General features: G+C 34.0%; 1 protein-coding gene across 1 annotated transcript; it reads left to right on the forward strand.

Moving 5' to 3' along the window:
* Positions 1-2,350: 2,350 nt before the first annotated feature.
* LOC145581518 (uncharacterized) lies at positions 2,351-8,791 on the forward strand. The gene is made up of 8 exons (XM_081638528.1): positions 2,351-2,475; positions 2,748-3,025; positions 4,809-4,880; positions 6,018-6,085; positions 6,268-6,424; positions 6,634-6,714; positions 6,813-6,902; positions 8,235-8,791. The coding sequence occupies exons 2-8, from the start codon at positions 2,777-2,779 to the stop codon at positions 8,352-8,354; spliced, it is 837 nt and encodes a 278-aa protein (XP_081494654.1). The 5' UTR covers positions 2,351-2,475; positions 2,748-2,776; the 3' UTR covers positions 8,355-8,791.
* Positions 8,792-25,969: the final 17,178 nt, after the last annotated feature.

Below are 25,969 nucleotides of genomic sequence, written 5' to 3' on the forward strand. Positions count from 1 at the left end.
GGTCATACTTGTGGATTGCTTATTGAAATCTTGATGGTGACAATTGGTAAGTTTCAAGTTAGTTTCATTTCAGTCTTTAAAAATGTTGCTCAATCTTGTCATTAATTATGAGTTAAGTCGGATTATTGTATACACTATTTATCTGTATGCTAATCAATTTGTTCTAGTCATAAAATAGTATTGTACTATTATTTTACTAGGGTTTTCATATTAACAAAACATGATTCTTGATATCGCCATGACATCACTAATAGTCAAAAGAGTACAACTATTTTTGCTACTGAAATTGATGTGAATTGTTTCACATATAACAGTATAGAATTTGACTTTAGAATTCTAGTGGATTTATTTCAACGGATGGCTTCTTATATGGTCTAAATGCGAGTGTAATAATGACCTTAAAGGGTTTTTTTCATGCACTTATAGGTGAATCCCATCGCTTGTGTGATCATCAACATGAACTAGTACTTGGTAAATGTGGTTAGATGATGGGTTTTTTGTATTATGCGCCTAGAATAGATAATTTTGTGGCTAAATTTGTTAGCTATTAGAAGCCTTTGAGGTCTTTGACAAGTTAGCTAGGCAATAGCCAAAAGTTGTAGTTAGTCACATTGGATGGTGCTTTGTAATGTCTTATACTCTAGTAGATTGTGGGAATTTAGGAATTCGAATTACATCCCACATTCTACACCAAGTACCTAGAGGTCCATGTAAATTTCCTCGTTATGTTAACTAGGTTATCGCATATCGAAGCCAACAATAGATATCCTCGTTGCCTCAAAATTCAAGCAATGAAAGAGTATTTGGTGACATAAACTCTCATCAATCTCTTATAGACATATTATATATGAAGTAACATTTATTCACCTAAATTTAAATCAAATGATCATTATCGATTATATAACTTATAAATGTCAGTAATTAATAATTCGTAAATACACATAACTAAACCTTTCATGAAAAGAAACATTTAATGTTTATGATAATGTAAACTCAACCTCAAACTTGTAATTTTCTTCATTAATTTCTTTTACTACATACAACTTAGGGAGAAAACGAAATAATTAGGACGAATTGGCATTAGCATGAATATTGATAAAAGATGTCAATTTGGGTATTTAGGTCATATTTGAGTCGGGTCAAATCAAGTCAAATATCAAATTTAGATAATATTAATCTAGTCTCCAAATTGCGTTTAAGTTCAAATCAAGTCAAGTTATCTACTCTTATTGATTGATGCAAGATAGGTTCGATTAAAGTCAAATTCAAGTAAGGTTCAATTTTGAGTTTAGGTTAGTCGTATTTAGTCAAGTTTAGGGTAGGTTTATTCGGGGTCGGGTGATCTTCAAGTCGTGTCTTTCTTGTTTTTGGGTCTAGTTTAAGTCAATTTAATATTGTTCCTCTCAAGTTAGTTGTAATACCCCTCATGATTGCTTTAAAAGGATTTGATATATTACTCATATCAACAAGATGCATCTTCTTTTTAGGGAGCCCATATGTTAAGATACTCCATAGTTAAGCGTGCTTGGCTGGGAGTAGTCTTGGGATGGGTGATCTCTTGAGAAGTTTTCCCGAGATCCGCATGAATAAGGACAATATGCGCCTGAAGGACTCATGTTGGTTTGTGAGGACAGTTGTTGGCCCTTGATGCGCATTTCATGACAATAGGCCCCTTCCTAATTTGTTTGGGGTCAGGGTGTTACATTAGTTCTTTCGGTCAACTAGTTCAACCTACATGTTATTGAACCCATATAATTGCAAACAAAATGTATCAATATGTTGTCAAGCCAAAATTAAAGCCCATGTATTAATAAAATCGAGTCACCATGGATTTTATATCAGGACGGCCAGACGAGTGCAAGTTTAGGAGCGATCCATTGCCACATTATAGTTAAATTTTGATAGCTCTTAATAACAACATATGATATCCTCCCACATTTTTTTTCACTAACAAGAAATATAAAAAAACTAAAAAAAAAAAAAAGGCACAAGAAAAAACACCTAAAAAACATAGGTAATATTAAAGAAAATGTCGGCGACAAACACAAGTAGCTAACTAATGAGCCGGGACAACCCAAGCATGCGGAACCTTTCGAACACCCTCCCATGATTTGGTTTACCACAATACCACCTACACGACTAGGCACCTCCGCACCTAGCTACCATGAGCATGAATGCATGACTATTAAAAATAGACCGTTAATGAAATGACATAAATCAATTATAAGTTCAATAACGTACACTTGACAAAAAACAAAAGGAAAATAGCCGTAACGAAAGGATGACATCATGTGATGTTGTAGTTATAGTAATGAGCTAATGACATTTATTTATTACCAAAACGCGGTCATCTGCTGTTATCCAAGACACTTTCTTTCTCTATTGTATCTGTAATTTCATTGTACTCCATTTTCTCTCTCCTCCATTTTAAGCCTTTCTCTTTCTTTCGCCATTGTCAACTTCTCCGTCATTCAGGTATCTTCTCTCTCCTTTCTCTCTCTCTTATCCTCTGCATTCTTCCAATTTTTTCCCCAATTTTTAATTTTTTTCTTCCAATTTATTTATCTGCATTTTGAAATCCTCCGATCCGCTGGTTTTTCTTCAGCGTGATCTTGGATTTCCTTAAAAAAAATCCCCCCATTTTTCGATTCAATTCAATTTTTGTTATAATGTTGGGTATGTGATTGCATTTAATTGTTTTTTGGGGTTGAATTGATTGACTTATCACTATTTGGGGTAAATTTTAGGGATTTGGATAATCAGATTAATTGTATAAATGGGAGAGCATTTGGTGTTGTATGTGGACCGCTTGGTGAATCCTACAGAGGCGGAGGGGGCGTCGACATCAGCGGCGTCGTCTTCGTCGAATTCGGGGTTGGAGGAGAAAATTGAGGAGAGGGTTGAAGATGATTCAGCTGGAGGGGAAGATGAACCCCTAATTCAGCTCGCCGAATGTCGTATTTGCCAGGAGGAAGATTGCATTGCTAGTTTGGAAGTTCCCTGCCGTTGTAGTGGCAGCTTGAAGGTATTCTATTCCATCATGAACTTTTTTCTTTCAGCCCTCCTTTTCTTGTATACATTATAAAGATTATAAACTAACCGTTATTCACCATTTGCAACGAATGTTGTTATAGCTTGATTGAGATTGGACGAAGGTTGGTTTTTGCAATTAACTTTTGAAATTCTATAGAGTTTTTATGAGTATTGGTAGCCAACATTCTATTATGGGTTTGTATCATTGGTAACTTGTGGTTTGACATGATTCTGATGTGTTTGAATGGTTAATCTTGATCATGCAGATAATTAAAAGTTGACAAATTTGCTAAAAAGAATAAAATTTCAGAAATATTTGAGGTTACTAATTCAATGTTTTTAATTATGTTGCTGGGTAATAGATTATCGATTATTAGGTTATTAAATTATGTTTTACGGTTTAGTTATGCTGCTTTAGGGGAATCCCGGATTAGGAGGTGCCCTTGATTCTAAGCACGTTAGCAACATCAGGAACATAAACCTTCATTGAAGTCTTATCATTTAAAAAATTAAGATAAACACCTTTTATTTTGCATGGTAATTCACATAAAGCTTTAACAAGTTTGGTCAAACCTTTTTTGTTATTAACTACCCTCAACAAACTAAGGTATTGAAATTTCTTGTAAAATATATAATAAAATAAAAAAACTAAGGAATTGAAATTTTTATTATTTATATCTTAATCTCATGACTCTAATCCAATGTGAGGGATTATACTTGCTTGGAGAGACAATTGGTATCAGCCATTGGTTGTTGACCTTACAATATACTTCATACTCCGTAATAAACATTGATTAAACATTTGGAAACTAGCGCAGTAGCTATGTTACATTATCATGTAGATTTGAACATAAATTACACCCTCAAATATGTACAACATAACATCTTTACTACGGAGTAACAAATATAGCATAAAGTTACAAAAAAATCAAGACCCAATAGGATTGTTTGTTACTATGTCACGCTTGCCCATGTATTGGCATCATTAATGTTTGTATATTGTTTGAATAGGCTGCGTTTTTTCCCACTGTTTTGCAAGTTTCATTCTTGTTTAGTTGCGTGAATGCAAAAGATGGTCATTAAAAAATATTACATGTAACAAAAGGGAAAAAAAAAAAAAAAAAACTCCAGAGATGTAAGTTTTGTAAAGCTTTATGCAGGATGTTTTTAATTTTTGTACTTTTCTTCAGTGGCAGCTGCTTGCTGTGTATTAGGTTGTTGTGTTATTCTTATATATGTGATATGTTATATTGGTTAAGGTATGCCAGGATATGTAATTAGATATTGTAATTAGATATTGTAATAAAGTGTTAAGAGCTAGTCTCAAGGAGGAGATCTGTGGAAGTAGACTGATGACAGAGACTGAACATTTTGATGTCCTTCATGATTGTGGGATACATATTTGAATGAGGTTGTATGAAAGAAGTAGAATATATGTAGAGAAGCAAGCTGGACATGCTTGTTGGTTATATCAGTAGTCTTAATTGATTACTTGCCTGAAAAGGGGGAGAAAAAAAAAACAAAAAACAAAAAAACAAAAAAACCTAGTATTATTGTGTTGCTGCCAGTCAATGACAGATTACTACTCTGGCTTGAAAATAAAGTATTTCATTGAAGGTGTATAAATTATTATTTGTATGTCTCTTTATTTGGCTATCAGATATTAAGATTTGGGTATTAGTGTTGTTGACTTGTTAGCTCATCTTTAAGCAGCTCTCAGTTTCTTATACCCTTACACTACACAGAATTGACCTTTCCTGGTTTGTTATGTACAGTATGCACATAGAAAATGTGTTCAGCGCTGGTGCAATGAGAAAGGGGACATAACATGTGAGATCTGCCACCAGGTATGCTACAAGTATTCTTCTTTATACGTTTCATCTGACAGATGGCTGTGAATTGGAGTATTTAATAATTCATGCTGATTGTTTGGCTGTGGCAATTGCTCCTATAACCTTTAACCTTAAGAGTAAAAGTACAGAGTACAATGTTTAGGAGATCTTTTGGATTGAGTAATTTTAAATATGTCAAGTTTTTGTATAGCCCCTATTTCTTGTCAAGTGCAATTTCTTGAATGTGTTTTTAGGTGGTCCATGTCAGTTATAGGATTTTGATTTTCAGTTTGTGGTTTACTTCTGTGGTGTATGTTTATTGACTGTTTGTTTCTTGAGAAGAGTCTGAACATTTGAATTATCAGGTTATACTGAAACAAAGTTATAAAGTTAAATTTCTTACAAGGTTCTGAACTAAATGAGGTGTGTGGAGCTCGCTGGAATTTGCTATTTGTTGTGGTCCATAGATTGTCCAGTGGCTCACTATGTGACTGAGTGTATGCTTCAAAGCACATATTCAAGGTTCAGATAGCTTTTGGAAAATAAAATAATGTTTACTAGCTGAGACAGAGTGGCATTTTACAAAATCTAACTTCTGGGAAAAGGCTATTTGATTATTAAAGTACTTTATGAAGAATTGGTCTCACTTTTCCTTTTTGTCCTGTGCCATTATGTATAGCTTCCATCTCTTTTGTAATCTTTCATGCCTTCCCCCTTCTCCCATTTCAAATTCTGCCATATGAAGTACAAAGCTTGTTTTAAGAAGAAGGAGAATTTGTTTGAAGGTTTTTACTTGTGAGGTATGAAATGTGGGAATTTTCTCCCATTGTGTTAATATTTTAGAGCTGGGACCAAGCAGCCAAGCACTGATGTCAGGTCCCTTAAACTGCTTAATCAAAATAGCACTGGTTTCCTCCATAGTACTTGAGAAGTTGCTATACCCCATGTTTTACATTAAGGAAGCTGCAAATACAGACTGTGGGTAATTCAAAGGGTTAGCATGGTAAATCTTGGGACCTGCTAGAAGCCATATTTCTTAATCACCTCCTACATCTGATACCCTGTGATCACTAGTTAACTGCTTTCTGTCTGTGTGAATGTATTTATTTGTTTATGTTATTATTCTGATGATGGATTTCTGCATAATTTCAGCCTTACCAACCCAATTACACTGCTCCACCACCACCACCCCATCCTGAAGACACTGCAATTGATATTGGGTATGTAGTTTTTCTTGAGTAATTCTTGTTGTGGCTCCCACTCCATGGAGTAGAATAGTACAATACTACAATATTCATATGTCCATTGACTACACCATTTTTTATATTTCATAATTCATACCAAACTCTTTTTTTTCCCCCCTATTTACCATCTAATGCTGCTTGCTAATTGTAATTTGCAGTGGAGGCTGGACAATATCTGGCACTCCTTTGGATTTGCATGATCCTCGTCTTCTCGCAATTGCTGAGGCAGAGCGACAGTTTCTGGAAGCTGAGTATGATGATTATGCTGCTACTAGTGCTAGTGGAGCTGCATTTTGTCGTTCAGCTGCGCTCATTGTAAGCTTCAAAAGCCAATGTGTGAAAAATCTGAAATAGAGCTATCAGATATAGAAATATATGCAGACTCCATAAACAATATCTATACTTGTCATCTGTGTCTATAACAAATATGCTAAAACGTGGCATCATGCACATTGTTAAGGTTCTTGTCAGCAGTTTAAAACTGAACACGCCCACAACATGCTGACTCTTATTTTTTCTGGCAGCTGATGGCTCTTCTGCTCTTAAGGCATGCTTGGAGTTCACCAGATGCTGATAGTGAAGATGATATGTCAGCCTTTTTCTCGGTAAGTAAGATGTAGATTGGATACTATTTTCTGTCCATAATTATTACTTAGCTGCGCAAAGTCTTGTAATACTTTGTGTTCACTGTTTTCCTTTGCAGCTTTTCTTGCTTAGGGCTGCTGGATTTCTTTTGCCTTGTTACATTATGGCGTGGGCTATCAGTATCTTGCAGCGTAGAAGACAACAACAGGTAGGCAGACAATAATGTTCCCTTTCTCTTTATTCAATACTCTCTCCGTCCCTTAGAGTGTGCTCTGTTCCCATTTTAGTTAGCTTGTCTCCACGACAGTGTTCCGTCCCTTAGAGTGTGCTCTGTTCCCATTTTAGTTAGCTTGTCTCCACGACAGTGTTTGAAAAAGCGCGTCTAGGCACTGAGGCGCAAGGCAATATGGGGTAGGCGCTTAACTTGGTCTGGGCGAGGCGTTTTTTGCTAGGCGCAGGTTAGGTGCACGAGGCGCATTCGAAGCTAATTTCTGCCAAAATTTTTAACTGTTTATATGGTGCGCCCTAGACGCTGCATAACCCTTCCCTTCTCGCTTCAGCACGCCTTGAGCTGTTTTATACATTGCTCCATGATTCCTCTCCGCTATATTCACTGCCCCACACTAAAATACAAATCTACCTACCCACTCATTACAACCCTTGATACAGTGAAAATTGGGATGGGGATATCTTTAAGGGACAAAGTACTAATTAATCATTTTATCTTTTGGTTCAAGGCTTATATGAGATTATATCACTCTTTGTTTTGGTGGTTAATGTTTTTGGTTGGATGGTCTTGTACTCTTGTATAGTTGTATCCTTGATTTGGTGTTTACTTCTAGAAAATAAGGCCCATTGGCTCTGAATTCCCTGTAGTGCAACTGCTGAATACAAGTGGAACTACATCTGCAATTTGATTTTACAGATAGTATTAACTATTAATTGATTTGTGAACTATTTTCTGGTTGCAAATTCTACCTTTAATTAGCTACCCACCTTTATTATATTGGTTAGTCAATTGTGGAGGCACTAGCCTACACCGGCCAGTTGCCAAAAAAAAAAAAAAAAGGCATGACACATCACAAAACTGTGCCTGTCGGGCCTGGGCCACTTTTTGGAAAAGCACTAGGAAAGACACAATACAACCTGATACGACAAAGGCCGCTAACATAAGTGAAATTTGGCTTAGGTTATGTAGGCCTTAGTTATGCCTAGTCCGTCCTTTTGAAAATTTCGGGTCAGTAGATAGCTAGTGGGATGGCAGAGCTAGCCAGACTCAGGACATGTGGGCTTGGCCAAAGGCACGACACAAACTCTTTCCTAAATAGAATTAAAAAATAAAACTAACTTATCTTGCTTACTAGCCATATTGACATCCGAGGTAGACATGATTTCATATCTTTATATGAGCAAGAAATTCTTATTAGTTATCAACTACAAAGCCTGTTTTATTGTTTCATACATAGTGACTGGCAGCTTAGTAAATGAGCTGTAATTATTACTTTGGTTTGCTTAACCAGAAAAGTTTTTTTGTATTCAGGAAGCTGCAGCGTTGGCAGCAACTCAAGTCGCTTTTGTGCTTCAATCAGGGCAACGCAGGGGCTTGCAGTTTATGATAGCTCCACGTTCTCCTTCAGCTGTGGCTCAAGAAGCTGTTTAGTGCTCTCTTAATAGCAACACCTGCCATCCACGGGGGAAAATGGTGACTACATCACCCCTATTCAAGTCATGTTCTATTTGTTTTTAATTGTTATTACTGTAACCTAAATTTCACCATCGTCTGTGATTATCTGCTAGTCTTAAGAGTCCAGAAGCCATCTATTCTTTGCAAGTGTTTGTATTCATCGGCTTGATGCTGTATATGAGGTCATATCTTGAGTTGGTAAAGAAAATCGTGGGCATTTCCCAGTTGAGTCCTTGGTTTTCTCTAGGCAAATATATGTATTTTAGAAATATATAGAATTGCACCAGAAACCTTTTTTTTTTTTAATCGAAAGTGTCTGTAATCTAACTACTAATGGTGGCGGCAAATTCTGGTAATTTTCCGAAGTGTTTAGGACTCGGTAGCTTAAAATTAATAGAGCTGTGCTACTTTGTTCAGATTGTACACATAAATCTCACTATAGTACAATCCTCAAATCTGAATTGTTTAATATGTTTGGTTTAGGGGTAGTGTTTCCAAGATTAATCCAATTATGCTAATAAAAAGTTAAAGCAGGTAAAGAATATATTCTACATGATTGTGGTGGATATTAACCTTTGTAAAAGCCGTGAATCAGGTTCATTTCATCTCGATTAACTTACTAATATAATCCGCTGTGAATCAGGTTCATTTCATTATGATTAACATACTAATCTAATCCTTTGAGGACATCGTTACAGCTAAACTCAGCGCAATTATTATCATACTCTATGTAACAAAAGCAACTTCTTAACAATATTATACACTGATTCATTTGTTATTATATGGTTTTTATGCAACAAATTTACCATGAAGTTAATGATTATGAGAGTACATCCTGTCATCAAAGGCGGCTGGCAAACAAAGCTCTTTACATTCAAACTAAAGTAGCAAAAAAACTAACCTTTAAGACCAATCTTGAGAATCAAAAAAGATAAAGACAGTCCAAAATTTATAATTTCCTTAACCCAAAATTTTCATTTTTGATGAAGTACAGAGACTGATGGATGGGTAACTCTTATCCCAAGAACACAGAAACTTTAATTAAAGCAAAAAGGGTATCTAATAAGTACTTAATGCAACCCTTAAAATAGCACTAAATGCCCGTACAAAAATCTCATAAACACACCCATTTTAAGTATCTCTTCTTTGGAAATAACCAAGGACAATTGCTTAATTGTGAGGTTATCTATCCAAATTAGAGCAAATCTCATCTAATGAAACTAGCTAATTCTTGAATTCCTCACGGCCATAGTCAAAACCTGAAATTATTCAAAGAAGACGGGTGAAACTTGAGATTATCAGAATCAAAATATTCAAAACAAAATCGCAAATAAAGTTAGCATTATTTACGGCCAATTCAATATATCAATCTAGGCACAATGCACAAGTTCTATTGAAAAATTTGACATAAGAATTTCTCATATTCATACAAAAAATACGGGTTGAAATTGGGGCGATTGTTCCAGAGAAAAAAAATGCTTGGGTAACAAACAGTTACCTTAGTTACAATAGGACCACCAACCAGGATGATAGAAGCATGTTTAAGTGCTCCAAGCTTTTAAAAGTTTGTGCTGAAGATTACATGAAATAATCAATGTAACAAAGCATCCTTCATCCAATGGCCCTCTTTATTTTCACTTTGATTTGGTAGATAAAGAAAAGCAGAGAATCAGCACATCATAACTACATCTCAGCAAGAGTTTATGACCAGTCTCCCTTTAATTTTACGGCACAATAGAATATAATCACCTCATTTTCATAAAGCATCACAACTTGTACTTTAGAATGTTTTTAAATTACATGTCATATACTTGTAATTAGGATTTCGGCATTGATCTATGCAGCCCTAAGGCGAGCTACCTTTAGTACTTGTATTAATCTAGAATTCTTTAATAAACCATGTATTAATTGAAGTTATAAATGTTAAATTTATACTTAATATTGTATTCTAGTCCTAGTTCTCGTAGTTAGAGCTTGTGTATTATTTTCTTTAACATTTTGAACTGATAAATAGGATTTAAAAGATAAAGTTGGTCTACAATCTAAATGGATGATAATTGGAAATTAATATAAATGAAAAAAGAGCGGGAAGTGGGTCTGTCAAACATAATATGAAGAATGTAGGATTTGGAAACAGAAAGAAAGAAGAAGAAAAGCATAAAAGAAACACATTTAGCACAAGAAACCATAATTTTTGGTGCATAGAGAAAAGAGCTTGGAATTCTAAAGTGACAAGAAGCAGATCTTAGTGGCATAAAGCAGCAGTTTGGTGTTTTTTAGGGGGGGCTGTTACATTCCCCCAATCTTTTCTCTTCCATTTTATTCTTTATATGCCAGACTACTGTACCAGTTTAGTTATATTGTTGGGTGGCTCATGGCATGTCCCTCACTCACTTAACTTATATATTTCCTTTTCTTAACAACAAAGGAATCACAAAGTGACCTAAGTAACCCTCTCAAAGCCGTTCAAGGCGCGACTCCATCCCTCTATCTGGAATTAATAATCACACGTTACATCATCCTAACCCTTCATAATTCAGGGTTTACCATGATTTCACTAAAACACACTCTACATAGGTCTCCTTACAACCTCACTAGGGTGCGGATGTATTTGGAAACCAACTGTAACATATTTCTTTTCTGAGATCAGTGACAGTTTTTCGGACATCCAAAACTAATACTACTACATAACACTATTGTTTACAGAGGTCTAGACAGATGACGTAGTTTAGTAATGATTTAACGATAATTCAGGCAAAGAACGGCCAATAACTAAGAATAATTTATCAGTCTCAAATTCAAATAACGAGTAAGCATGGCCAGGTGAAATGGCAAGAAGGCAGGGGGGACACCGAGAGAACTTTATGTCTGGTCACCAAGACAAAAAAAGCTAAGCAAATGATAGGGATGTAGGATACAAATGAAAAAGATACTTGGCTTCCCTAGGGTATTGTTCCAAGCCCCTTTATTCATCCTATTTAGATTCTTCCATAACAGCCTTAAATTTGCATATCTCACACTAGTCTAAATTTCGGGTGAATCTAAAACTTCTTCTGCCAGTTTTGGGTCCCTCTGCTTTATGCTTTAAAGCACCCTCTAAATCTTATAACAGATATATTACACTCCTGTTTCTACAGGAATGGTGTCACAACAATAGAAGGATTACATACAATCTCAGACTTTGCTCATTCTCTCATTACTCTCTAGAGAAATACTAGGACTTTTCCCAACCTCAGTCTGTTTCGAGTGTTAGTAGAGCAATATGAACCTAAGTGCTAATAAAACATTCATTCTTCTATTGTGTATTGGTTTGTTAGCATTAAAACCAGAGAGAGGTTGTAGTCTAAGGCGGGCAGAAATGACCCTGGCTCCGAACAAAGGAGATTTACAGCATGTGCCAAGCAATCGAGTCCTGCAGGGAGTCTCAAGGCAGGAACTCAATGCTAGCAGAAGATCAACTCCGGAAAACAAGAAATATGATCCAACCCAGTCAAGTGAACGGAGGGTTCGAAGAGGTTCTGATCCCATCCACAATAGGGCTTAGAAGGGAGGAGCTGAGCAAGTTCAAAGAGACAGACAAAGCAAGATGAAGCAAACCAGAGATAAGTTAAAGGTCTGTTGTGAGTGATTAACACTTCAAGGGATTCTATGCGGCTTGATTGTTGAATTTTTGGTCTTTTTGGAGGTTCTGTCAGCAAAATATGTACAGTTGTAGCAAGTGAAACACAAACCCAGAGAGCAGACAGCGGCAATGCATGAAGTGAGCCAATGATATCTCTTGTTTTGCAGTTGATATCTTATTAAAAAAAAAAACGAGTGAGTACAGTTATTATGATGTTATCGGCTCTCACAAAGGACAATATATAGTGCTTTTTTATACATCTTGATTCTTTTTTGTTGGAAGTTTAGTTTTGTTTGCATCAGGAAGCTTCTCAAGGTTTAATTTTGATTCTTTCTTTTGGTTTTCCGGCAATCTAATCAATGCCATTTGTTTCTTAAATTCTCTGATCGAAAGACAACTTGTTTGTGATCATCTGTGTCAAAGACATTTGCATAGTCCTGACTGTCAATGCATTAGGTTAAATTTTCATTTTTTTTTTTTTTAAATATTTCTTCTCCAATTCCTAATTCTCAAATCATATTTCTCACGATCATGATCGTGAGAGGGATTGGGGGAGTGGAGGTAAGAAATGTTAGAATTTCCATCCTTTCTATGAAGAATCGGTGCAAGAAATTGGACCAGGAAAAGATGCTAACATGAGAGGACCAGCAGAGCTCTTCAACAAGCTTTGCATCTTTTCTGGACATATGCACAGCCAAATGGTTGAAGCATCTTTGATGGTTCCAGTAAAATTGACACCTATCCTCAAGAGAGCATCTAACTCCTAACTTCTCAATCAGCCCAATCTATTTTTTAGTCGTTGGAATAATATGTCATATCAACTGTCATTATTTCATCCCATTAACCCTGATTAAGATAAATTGGTGCATGTTTCAGTAGGATTTTCAATTTAGTTCCATAGTAAATTTGATGCCTTAAGGGAATACACGAATATATCAATTCTGTATAAAGGACAACCCTTTAAACAGATGCAAAGCTTCACACAATAGTTTCATTCAACAGCAAGCATTGTAAGTGGGTGTATAAGTATAGTTAAGGATTATCAGTATTGACCACGTACGAGCTCTTTCTATTAGGATGTCTACACAACATAGTGTGTTTCGAAGAAAGGGTTTTGGGTGGATAAAAGATATCTGCACAAGTTCCAACATCTAGGAAAGCATCAGTAAACTGACTCAGTAGTGATTAGATGACTCGAGTAGAAGAAGTAGGAAACTGGTAAAGTATAAGATAATCCTTTACCAATCCCAAAGCATATCTATAGAAAGTAGATATTGAAATAGGGCAGGATATAGACAGAGGAGCTATAGGTAATAGCAAAAGGCTTGGAGAAGCCTTACACCACCAAATATAATGAAATTGGCTAAGACTATCATTTTCACAAAACAGGGTTATGTTCCTAGAAAAAGTCAGCAAGAAGGTTACTAGGGTCTTTACTCTTTGGAATGGAGAACTTAAGGAAACAAATAATGCATGTCAAAAAGTACTATATAGGAACACAAGCAGAGGACTTCTCTGTGAACTTGTGAATGGGTCAGCAAAATTTGAGATTGGAGTATTGGAGCTACGGAAAATGTGACTCATCCTTTAAGTACAACACCTAATAAAGCTTTCTAGGCATTTCTCTTCATGATACTTAACTTGTTTAGCTTTTAATAAACAGAATTCTAATGTTCTCACCTCAAGGCATACTGAACATTAAAAGTTTCATCTTTTCGTCTATCTGAGCTGTTTATTGATTTACATAAATAAGAAGCAAGTGAGAAAGATAGAAGTTAAAACTGTGAAGCTCAGTAATTCACTCATACACCCTTAATTCTGTAGGCATGTACATCTTCATCATGCTGTTATTGTGAACCTTTACTAAGAGTTAAGACATACGAAGCATATAGGATAAACCTACAAGGCATGAGTAAATAGGCAATGCACTAGTTTCATTCCATGACCGCCTCCACTCCATCTATAAGAGAAAAGGGTTTGAATAAAAATCATGTCTTCTTTTTTCTTTTCTTAGGGAAGATATACATAGTGGCTAGGGAATCACCTCTTTCAATTCCTTTCTCTTTTCCTGTTTACCAAAAATCTTCCAGTCTTGAAGTAAGTATATCATTCTCGGTTAAAATTTGGAGTTCAGAGGGTGCATTCTGTTGTTAAATAAAAAGCCATCGCAGTAAATGCTCCCAACATGAATGGCTCCCAACACGACTCAAGCCCAGGCAGACCAAATGGATCTAAGACTTCAAGTTGCTTATTACATATTCTAAGTTGTAAAAGGGTTGACAGGCCTACACTTCTGCTTCACAAATCAGAAATTCAAGTCAAGGATGATTAAGTGAGACATATAGTTTAGACAAGTGTACATTATTCACGTTTTTTTTATGCCAGTATCTAATTTAGACAGAAGTACGCTATCCACAATTTTTTGATGTCAGCATCTAATGTTTCTATGAAATTACATGCTGGCATAAAAAAACCGCAGATAATGTACTCATGTCTTCGAAACTAAACATCTCACTTTATGTGTACAGATTGCATGTCTATGAATTTAGATATCTGATATTTTGTAGTAGCATCAATGGCAAATCAGATACTAGTATTTCTAAACTCTTAAAATCATAAACTCTTTTGCCTTAAATCAGATACTAGCTGTTCGCATTAAACATTTTGTAAACCAGCAAATTCTATTATCAGCTGAATGTATCTAGAAGTTGGAATCGTCCCATTAAGTCAGCAAATCCAAGTACCAAACTCTAGCCACATCACACCTCAAGGATTTAAAAAAAAAATGCATTTTGTAAACTGTAAACTATACATTATAATGTAAATAATTTCTAGGTGATATAGATAAGGTAAAAAAGGTAGCATTTTTAGAACAAAATGGTCCAACAGAATAGTTCAACATGGACAAAATTACATATTTCTTTCAGCATCAAACTTAGGAATTAAGGGTCCCCAGTAAAAGAAAAGGACACCCCACAATTCCCCAACTAAAAAGGGGCAGAAAAAAGACAGCAATTAACATAATTACGGAATTTTGCAGAAGTTTTGTTGGCAATTTAAGGCGAAAATGATAGCACATATTAACAATTGATTAATACAGGTTGTTGAACAAGAAAATGATTTGAAAATGAATTTGTGTACCTGAGCAACATAGATGAGATGCAGGGTTTATTAGATGTTCTTCAATGGAGCTACATGAAGTGATGCGTTTGGAGAGATAAGAGTTCTCATTTAGTTAATTTGTTTACTTGTATGTTTAGTTGGATCTGATCTGATCTGATATAATCATATTTTTAGATTTGAGTAAATTTTGACATAATTTGTACACTAGTTGGAAAAATTTTAAGAATAATCATATGAAATGTTATTAGATTCGTATTAATGTGAAATTTTCATAATTTTTTATATTATGTTAATAAAAATATTCAACGATAAATAAACGCAAATAAAAAGATATGATATAATCTAAGCGAATCTAATTATTTATTTCCTCTATATTTTAATAAGTGTTCTACTTCTCATTTCCGGTTGTATTTGCTAGGGTCGATCAAAGGTCTCCTATATCTAGTTGAATTTTGGCTAGTTGAATTTTGGCACTTGCATTCTCAATCTTCTCATGTCTAAGAAATCCTCATGACAGTCATAACTCATAAGTGCTCCATTTATATTTTTGTAAACTTATAACAATATTTTATTAATCCTCCCTACTAGTGGTTCATTTCATTTCACTACTGGTATAGTCGTATTATTTTTCAGATTATCCCTCCTCTCACTTATACATTCTATAGTTCAATTGCTTTTTCAGTTTTTTTTTTTCCCCTTAATTTCTTATGTTTCAACCTACCCTACTTCAGTAATTGCATTTTACTATTCATGCTAAAACTTTATGCCCATATAAATTGAGCATTTATTAAAATACAGAGGAAATATGAAATAAGTTGATATCAACTTAAATAAAATTGAGCTGAACATACCCTTCACTTATTAGAAATTAATTACAACAATTAAAAGGAGAGGTGATCGTATCTGACTCGGTGACCCTTAAAAATGTGTTATTAACTCATAAGATATTGTTGTGAGTAAAAATGGACAAAGTGTACTCCCTTCGTCCCAAATTACTTGCTACAAAGTATACTTTTCTTTATCATTTGTTCTATGTAATGTTTATTACACCTTCATTTTAGAAACGAGCTTACCAATATTTTAGCCATTGTTTCTTTTCTTTATCATTTGTTCTATGTAATGTTTATTACACCTTCATTTTAGAAACGAGCTTACCAATATTTTAGCCATTGTTTCCACTAATACATAACTTTGATCCCCCACACTCTCTTTCATTACAAGAATTTAATGTGTAATGTGTCCCATTTGCCTGGGATAAAACTTGTGTAAAAACATAGTAGTATAATGAAAGTCAAGTGCATGGGCTTAAATGGGCTTTCTTTTACTGTAGAGCCCACATTGTGGGGTGGGCTGAAGTTCATCCAGCTAATTATTCGATACAACCCAATCAAAGTCCATCCATTTCAGGTCGGTGTTATGCGATCCAATTATTCATTTTAGCCTGTGGGCTGAGGCCCTTATATATATATATATGATATATTTGACATAATAGTACTATAATCTCAATTCTTAATGTACGTAAAATCAATCATCAATCAATAACATAATACCAAAACAGACACCAAGAATGACACGTGTCATTTCTTGGTGCTATTTTTTCCCTCTAAAACTTTTTTTCTTTTTATTTTTTCTTTTTAATTCACTTCCTAAAAAAAATTCACTTTTTATTTAATTGTGTTTCACTTCCTTAAAAAAATATTCACCAAATCATATAATTGTAGTATTCACTTCCTAAATTTTTTTTTCACATATTTTCCATATCTTTTATTTTATAAAATATTTTTTTATATCTTTTACTTTTTGATTCGGAACACAATTTTGGATATAAATTATGATCCAAACCTTTTCAATTTCATTTAATAATATGAGGATTATTTTTGGTAGATTTTGAATTAACATTATAAGTCATTATAAAATTTTGTGAAAACCGTGCGTGGCATGGGACTTAATCTAGTTATGAAATATTTTATACACAATTACACCCTACTAACCCAATTACCCAAAGTTTGTTTTGCTCTTTATTTGATGATTAAATGAAAAATAATTATTAAAATGAGAATAAAATGTTCATGGATGTACCTTGCACCCGAATGTATATAACAATCTCTTGTAAAATTATATCGATTGGATTTTTGACCCTATTTACATAAGTCTTTTAGGTTACATATCATGATTGATTCACGTGAACCACATTATAGTTATGTGAATAATTTCGCGGTAAACTTTTATAACTGCCCCCTCTCCATTCTTTGTAGGTTATATAATTTTTTGGGTTTTCTAGGTTGAAAGTAAGTACTTGTTCTCTCCACCTGAAACAAGTAGATCTGGTCTGATTTTATTAAGGTCCGGTTTGATCTGAATTTTTCTGGTCTGGTCTGATCTAATCTGATTCAATAATTTGACTAAAATTTGACTGCATTTTAATACTAATTTATAAAGAAAAACATTATCAAAATGGATCTTGTTAAATTCATCTCATTATGAACTTTTTAAATATATAATTTTCATAATTTTTTTAAATATGCAATTTATGATATTTAGCAATAAGTAAATGATAATTAAAAATTTCTAATCTAAATGTTTCTGATCCGATCTGAATTTATTAAGGAATAAGTAATAAGTACCTAAAACAAGTTTTATCCTTGGCTAATTCAGTTTTATCTTTCAATTTCAATAATTCTACAAGTTATGAAGTGATGGATACACTTTTGTTTGTTCATCTTTATACAATGGACTGAATGGAGTAGTGTTAAATAATTATTTTATGCATTCCCTACGGCCTACGGTGGGTTCTGATTTTATTTGCTTCGAAACTTATACATGCACATAAAGGATCACATCAAATGTCAAATTTTAGAATACAATCAAATGATGAAATGAATTAGGTTGAAATCATTTATAAAGCTCTAGCAAATCGTTAATAGAACCAGCCTTCACTCTATAATTGTTTTTTTAAAAAAACAAATCAATTCGTCATAAAAAAAGTCATACCACAAATGCATGAAATTGAATAAAATAAGGTTTTCTTCGTCAAAGCTACAATAGCTGAATAAATCTTGCAATATGGTATATTTCTCACGCACATCGCTGGAATATATAGCCTTTTCGAAGAGACAACCTAACGATTTGTTATATCCATAAAGTTTATTTCACTTGAACGTATTTGAAATTTGACAACAGTTGGATAGCAGTTTTATTATGTAAATATATGATTTATATTTCATAAAAATTAAATAATTAATTTTACTATCAACAAAAAGAGTGTTTTTTTGTATGAAAAAAAAAGAAAAGAACTTTAATATGTAATAAGTCATCATAATTTTTTTTTTTAAAAAATGAAATTTTGGCTGGAAAACATCTTTAAAAAATATTCTAAAATTAGAAAATTAAAAGAGTTACAGCTAATTTATGTATAAAATTGAAATAACTAACTAAATATTGAAACTTGGAAAATTCAAAACATATACTCCATATAGACTAGACTCAATATGCTTATTTTTAGTCCCTTTTTTTTTTTGCCCGTGAATATTGTACTATTATGCCTATATATAGTAAAAATAGCATGTATTAGGGAAAAAAAAAAAAAAACTGATATACTTTTTACAATTTTCAAGTACAAGAAAGGAGCAATCTACCATAAAGAATCAGAATAAATATGATGAATATCTTTTAGTTATCAAAAACAGGATTTATATTAGTAAAGGGACTAAAATAGATTGGTGTCATCTGATCTAATGACAAATTAAAAGTTTAATCAAAATTTAATTATTAGTTAGTTACAAGTATGCAAGTACAGTTAACCAAATAGGTAATCATGGGACAATCAAACAAGGGGTACTTGTATTGTATCTTGTAAGTTGTACTTTAAATCTGTCTTCAAAACTACGTAAGTTCATGAACCTAATCCCTGGGTGTCACCAGGGGCGGATCTATTAAGGTGCACAGTGAGTCACGTGACTCACCAGCACAAAAAAAAAAAAAAAAAAAAAAAAAAAAAAAAAAAAAAAAAACTTAAGAGACCGCATATTAAAGATAGGTGGTCTCTTTGTTGCTTCTATTTGAGATTAGGCCATTGTCAGTTTTTTAAATATCAAAGAGACCGCCTATTAAAATATCAGATAGGTGGTCTCTTTATTGCTGCTATTGCCACCACGTCATTAGAGACCTGTTATCTAGATAACAGGTCTCTTTTTATCAGCCTTTTGCTTTCATATTTCATTAAAGAGCCCTGTTAGATTTGATAACTGGTCTCTTAAGTTATCTTTTTTTTTTTTTTTAATAATTCTTGTTTTTAAGTAAAAAAATCATAAAGTTAGTTTAATGTAATAGTTTTATAGTATGTATTTTTATATCCTATTTTTGGATTGAAATCAATTTGGTGAAATATAATTTTTTTACATAGCTTTTGGATTGAAACAAGTGATCAATTATTGACGGTGACTCATAAGTTTGAAAATCCTGGATCCGCCACTGGGTGTCACAAAGATCTGATAGAATTATTCATTAATTTTCCAGTACTAATTTCAAACTGTACGAATATTTTGAATGATTCTTACAAGAGTCACAACTTACAACTCATATACAAGCAATTTGCTCGACTTCTCAACTGACTAGAATTTGTTGATTATATACTGTATTAAAGAAGAAAAATAATATATACTCTCATTGTATTAGAAGTCGGTTGGTTATATTTGTTAATATTGTATTTATGTCAGGTTTATCTGATTAGGAGTTTTAGGCAAGTTATGTTTCCTTTTGTATTGTGTATATCTATCGTCGTTATAATCAATGCAAGAGCCAAGCCATTTTCTCCAATTGTTCTTGAGTTTGGGCCTATTCAATTCAGCTTAATTTCAGTTAAATTAAGTTCAGTTCAGTTCAGCTCCAATCAGTTCAGTTCAGTTCAGCTCCTAACTTCCTTCCCTCATAAAATATTCAATTCTGCTATATTCAGTTTAGCTCAGTTCAGTGAATCAGAACGGTTCAGCTCCAATCAGTTCAGTTCAGTTCAGCTCAATTCAGTAAATATGAATAAGGATCACATTGTTTCAATTTGTTAATCACATTTGCAATATTTCATTTAAAGAGACAAACTTTCACCATGATTGACACACACTGTGCTAATTCAAGCAGCATGATGAATGTTTACATTAGCAATGCCTAGTTAGTAGATATTCATTCAAGAAATGTCTATTAGTAACAAGTACACTCAATATTAGCGCAACAGCGGCATCACCAAGTAATAATACGTAATAAGCTTAAGTTCATCCATTACTATATTTTTTACCAGCCTACACTTTTTTCGACAAAAACAATGGACAATGTTAGTTATTGATGTATTTAATAAAAGATCGTTTTTGCCAATTACATATAGTAATTTTTCCGCTGCATAACTTATTTGAATTAGTTTGAGCTAAATTTGTTAACCTTTAACTAAAATTATTCGTTTTTGCTAATTTGTTAACCTTTAACTAAAATTATTTTTCATAAATTAATTTTTTTTGAAGGCTTTCTTAAAATAATTTTGTTTGGACTCATTAGTCTTTACTTGAGCTAAATTTAAGTGGAAAAGAAAAAATTACTTGAACTTAAAAAAAATTAAATTAAATTAAAAATTAGAAAAGGAAAATAAAAGTGGTTAATTTAATTGGGTAATATTGTCATATGGCTAATTTAAGTAGGGAGACTAGGGACGTAGGGTAGCTAGGAGGCTAAGTTGGGTTAGCCAATAGGCAATAGTCGTAGGTGATGGGTTAAGTTCTTCCATTATTGCGAAAAAAGGGCATTATGTTTTTTTTTACAGCTATACTGATGTCATTGTGGTGGTTGACTACGATTTCTTGACTTTCATGATTTTGTTGAAATTTCACGTCAATTATTATTATTTTCAATTTGTCTTTCATAGGCTTCATCGCCCTTGTCATTGTTTTTTGAGCGGCAATTCCCGATTGCCCGAATGCTCTTTTCAGCAAAATGGACCGCAAATCAAATTACTCAGTTATTTCGTATTTCCTCCGTTTTAGTAATATTGCAATAACTAGACTTTTATACTAATTATTTATCACGCTTATTTGATCACATATTATAATCCTATCATATAACTAATATATAAAGTCAAACTTTTAGTCAGGGCACGAGACAGCGACATTTGGCGTCTCAATTTTTTGCCAAGTGTCGCGTCGCGTATACAACAATTAATAATTAGTATGACATGCAGGATGAAAATATTACATAGATTTAGATAGATTTGTATGATTAAAAAAAATTAGTTTAGAGTTTTACCTTCAATAAATTTAGATATATTTTTAGGATAAAATTATTGATTTAGAGTTTTATGTTCAATAAACAATATTTTAAATATTATATATGTCGTCGTATCTATAGAAAACACCACTGAATTATAAAGGCCGTCCAACACTATCAAATAGAATTTGACTCGTAATTTCATAACACTAAGCTTTTTGAAGCTTTTTAACTTCTTTCTCTGTTATTAAGTCGAATTCTACTTCCTTCGAACTCTATGTAACAAACTTTAGTAATATAGATACGTTAATATTTATCATTAATTATAGTAAATTACAAATATAGTTAGTGGCATTAATTGATCACTAATATCCTATACCTACTGTAACACTTTTCACATATTAAAAAAATGGAATCATACATTTATATTAATCGGATAATTAGCAGTACAAATCTAGGCACTACTCTTAACATCTTATTTTTGCTTCATACCCTTCCTACCACAATAGGTATTTGCTTCAAGAGTAAAAATAGAGCTTTAATTAATTATGCCTTAGGTCATATTGGAGTTAATTATGTACAAAGTATTTTTTTTTAATCGTGGTGTCTTATAGACTAAAGCAGTATGATGATCCCATTAATCCTATTATTTTTAAAGTTTGATAGAGGTAGTCAGGTAGATTAGAAGTTAATTGGTTTTAATAATTTTTGTGTGTGTTTGTATAGTACATCTATGATACATCAAATAGTTTGTATCCCAAATTACCAACAATCAACTTTTATCAGTTGTAATATATTTATTATTTTACAAATATAATTATTTTGCAAATATACCTATTTGTTGACCATTAATTAATGGGTTGCAGATTGAAATAATATAGAAATCATCATACTACTGAAACTATAAAAAGTATACCATTGTTTTCACATACAGAGTTTGTTTCTTTTTCTTTTTTTTTTAATAGTTTAAAAACAATCCGAACATCACACGGGCACAAAACTAGTGTATATTAAAGTAAAATATAATCATATAAGGTCTTGATTCGTCTCGTAAAATACTTTCACAATATCAACTTTTTTTTTAATTTTTACTCTTATATAAATTTAGATATTTAGCATACAAAATGTGCTTTGAGATGCATAATTTCATCCTTGCAATATTTGTGGAAATGAGGAAGTATTAAACTACTACAATACGTATTTTACTTCACAAAGTTATTTGACACTAGTTTAAGAAGAGGGATTCACACTTGATAACTTTTCGGAATGGAGCAAATGCAACTCAAATAGACTTCCTGCTCACAAGGAGCATAGATAGACAAAGTTGCATAAACTGTAAGGTTATCCCAGGGGAGAGTGTGGTCACCCAACACCGGCTATTGGTAATGACTATTCGTCTGAAAGAGAAGGCGAAGAAAAAAGTTAGACAAGAAGAACCAAGGATAAGATGGTGGACCCTAAGGGATGCAAAAGCTAAGGTTTTTACAGAAAAGGTAATTGAAGAAGCGGATTGGGATGGAGAGGTGGATCCGGACATGACTTGGTTACGAATGAAGAACTGTTTCCTAAGAGTGGCCAAAGAGGTCTTAGGGGAAGTAAGGGGAAGAACTTCGGTACAGAGAGATACTTCGTGGTGGAATGAAGAGGTGAAAGCAGTAATTAAGCAAAAAAGGGAATGCTATCAAGCCTTAGGAAAATGTAGGAGTGATGAAACCTTTGCAGCGTATAAGGAGGCTAAGAGTAAGGCAAAGGCAGCTGTTCGCCAAGCAAAAGAAAAGGCATATCAGGAGGTTTATGAAAAGCTTGATTCCAAGGAGGGAGAAAGGATCATTTATAAGATGGCAAAGAGAAGACAAGAGGCAAGGAAGGATATTGGCATGGTGAAGTGTGTCAAAGATAAGAACCAAATGGTCCTAGTGCAAGAGGAGGGCATCAAGGACAGGTGGAAGGGGTACTTCGATGAATTATTTAATGGAAGTAATGGAGTTGTGATAGGAGATACCTCTATGAGTGATGAAGAAATCAACATGGAGTATGTGCGAAGGATTAGGAGAGTAGAGGTGGAGATTGCACTGAGGAAGATGAAACCTAAGAAGGCGGTTGGCCCTGATGGGGTACCGATAGAGGTGTGGAGGTGTTTGGGTAAGATTGGTATTGATTGGTTAACAAACCTTTTCAACAAGATATGGACGGCTACAAGGATCCCACAAGATTGGAGGAAGAGCACCTTGGTCCCGGTTTATAAAAACAAAGGAGACGCTCAAGATTGTTCTAACTATCGAGGAATTAAGCTTATGAGCCATACTATGAAGTTGTGGGAAAGGGTGATTGAACAAAGGTTGAGGGCATGCACAAGCATTTCAGATAACCAATTTGGTTTTATGCCTGGGAGATCTACTATGGAGGCAATCCATTTGATAAGACAAATGATGGAGTTTTATAGGGTAAAGAAGAAAGATCTTCATATGGTCTTTATTGATTTAGAGAAGGCATATGACAAGGTGCCAAGAGAGATACTTTGGTGGGCAATGTTGAAGAAAGGTATCCCACGAAGGTATGTAGACCTAGTTAAGGATATGTATCGGGATGTGTCAACAAATGTGAGGACATGCGGAGGGTTGACAAAAGATTTCCCTATTACAATCGGATTGCATCAAGGGTCTGCATTAAGCCCTTTTCTTTTTGCAACGGTTCTAGATGAAGTAACTAGACCAATTCAAGATGAGGTTCCATGGTGTATGTTGTTCGCAGATGATATCGTTTTGGTGGATGAGACTAAGGATGGGGTTAATGTCAAGTTGGAGCAATGGAGGCAAAGGTTGGAATCTAGAGGGTTTAAGCTAAGTCGGAGTAAGACTGAATATTTGGTTTGTCGTTTTGGCACTCAGAGGGGGACACGCAATGAAGTGGTGAGTTTGGATGGAAAGGATTTGACCATGAGTGAATGTTTTAAGTACCTAGGGTCGATCATCCAGAAGAATGGTGACATTGATCAAGACGTGACCCACAGGATTAAGTCAGGGTGGCTTAAATGGAGAGCGGCCACGGGAGTGTTATGCGACCGCAGCATTCCCTTAAAGTTGAAGGGAAAATTCTACAGGACTGCCATAAGACCAGTGTTGCTCTATGGTACAGAATGTTGGGCTTCTAAGAAAGAGCATATTAAAAAGATGGAGGTTACGGAAATGCGCATGTTAAGGTGGATGTGTGGAAACACTTTAAGAGATAGAATCAGAAATGAGGTTATTCGCAAGAAAGTAGGTGTGGCGGGCATTGTAGATAAATTAAGGGAAAATCGTCTGCGTTGGTTTGGACATGTAAGACGGAGACCCGAGGGTGCACCGGTGCGAAGAGTGGAAGAGTGGGACCATGGAGGGATTAAACGAGGAAGAGGGAGACCAAAGATGACTTGGTTGGAAGGAGTGAGGAAGGATATGAAGTGCATGGATTTACGTGAGGATGAAGTTTTGGATCGTAAGGGATGGAGGAGAAAGATTTATGTTGATGACTACACGGAATAATCAAATTTGGTTCATGTTAGCCGACCCCACTTTTGGGATTAAGGCTTTGATTGATTGATTGATTGATTGATTTATAAAATGCCCCTCATCCAGGAATGCTATATCGCCTATATCATGCATTCATGTCTCTACTTTAGCGAGGTGTTTGACAAGAGGGATAGGAAAATGATAGAGTATAAATCAAATTCCTGAGCCTCAACCATCAACTTAGGCCTTGTTCACTTCACCTTAAAAAAATAATATTAAGTAAAAATAATTTCAATTCAGTAAAATTAATTTCAATTCTGTAAAATTCAGTTTTCTTAAAGAAGAATTATAATAGAAAATTAGTAAAAATAATTTCAATTCAGTAAAAATAATTTCAATTCAGCAAAAATAATTTCAAATTCAGTAAAATTAATTCAAGTTCAGTAAAAATAATTTAAGTTCAGCAAACATAATCTTATTTCAGTAAAAATAATTTCAATTCAGCAAAAATAAGGTGAAGTGAACGGGAGCCTTAGGCTTTTGGTTGAGATGATCCTTTAACATGGGATCGAGGCCACCGTGACATAGGGGTCACAGATTCAAATGTCATCCACCCCTCCTTCAAACTGGAATTAATTCGCGCCAGGTATGAGAGGGTCTGTGCTCCATCCACATTTCAAGCTCAAAGGACCTTTCATGTGAGAGGGAGTGATACATTATAAAAATATGATAAGGGATTGATGGAAGGGATAAAAATAAACTTTAGTCCATCCCTTGTTCGGTAAGAAATTAAGAATTGAGAATATATTGGAATGAAAGGCAAATATACTAAAATACCCTTATTGGTACTTCCCTTCTCTTTTATCTTCTTTTTTTTTGGAAGGGTCTAATGGTTTTTAAAATAAAAATCCTTATCACTCTTCTTATACGGTTATACCACAATCCTAGGTATAGAATGGTTATACCACAATCCTAGGTATAGAAATTAGAGGGATAAGAGGAGGGATTTTGCCCCTACCCCTAATTTCTATCCACCAAAACAAGTACTACATCTTATCGGTCTCTCTTTATCTCTATCCATTTCCCCTTATCCCTCCTAGTAAACACCCTTTTAA

The sequence above is a fragment of the Chenopodium album genome, chromosome 15, assembly GCF_948465745.1.
Source record: "Chenopodium album chromosome 15, dcCheAlbu1.1, whole genome shotgun sequence".
Lineage (NCBI taxonomy): Eukaryota > Viridiplantae > Streptophyta > Magnoliopsida > Caryophyllales > Amaranthaceae > Chenopodium > Chenopodium album.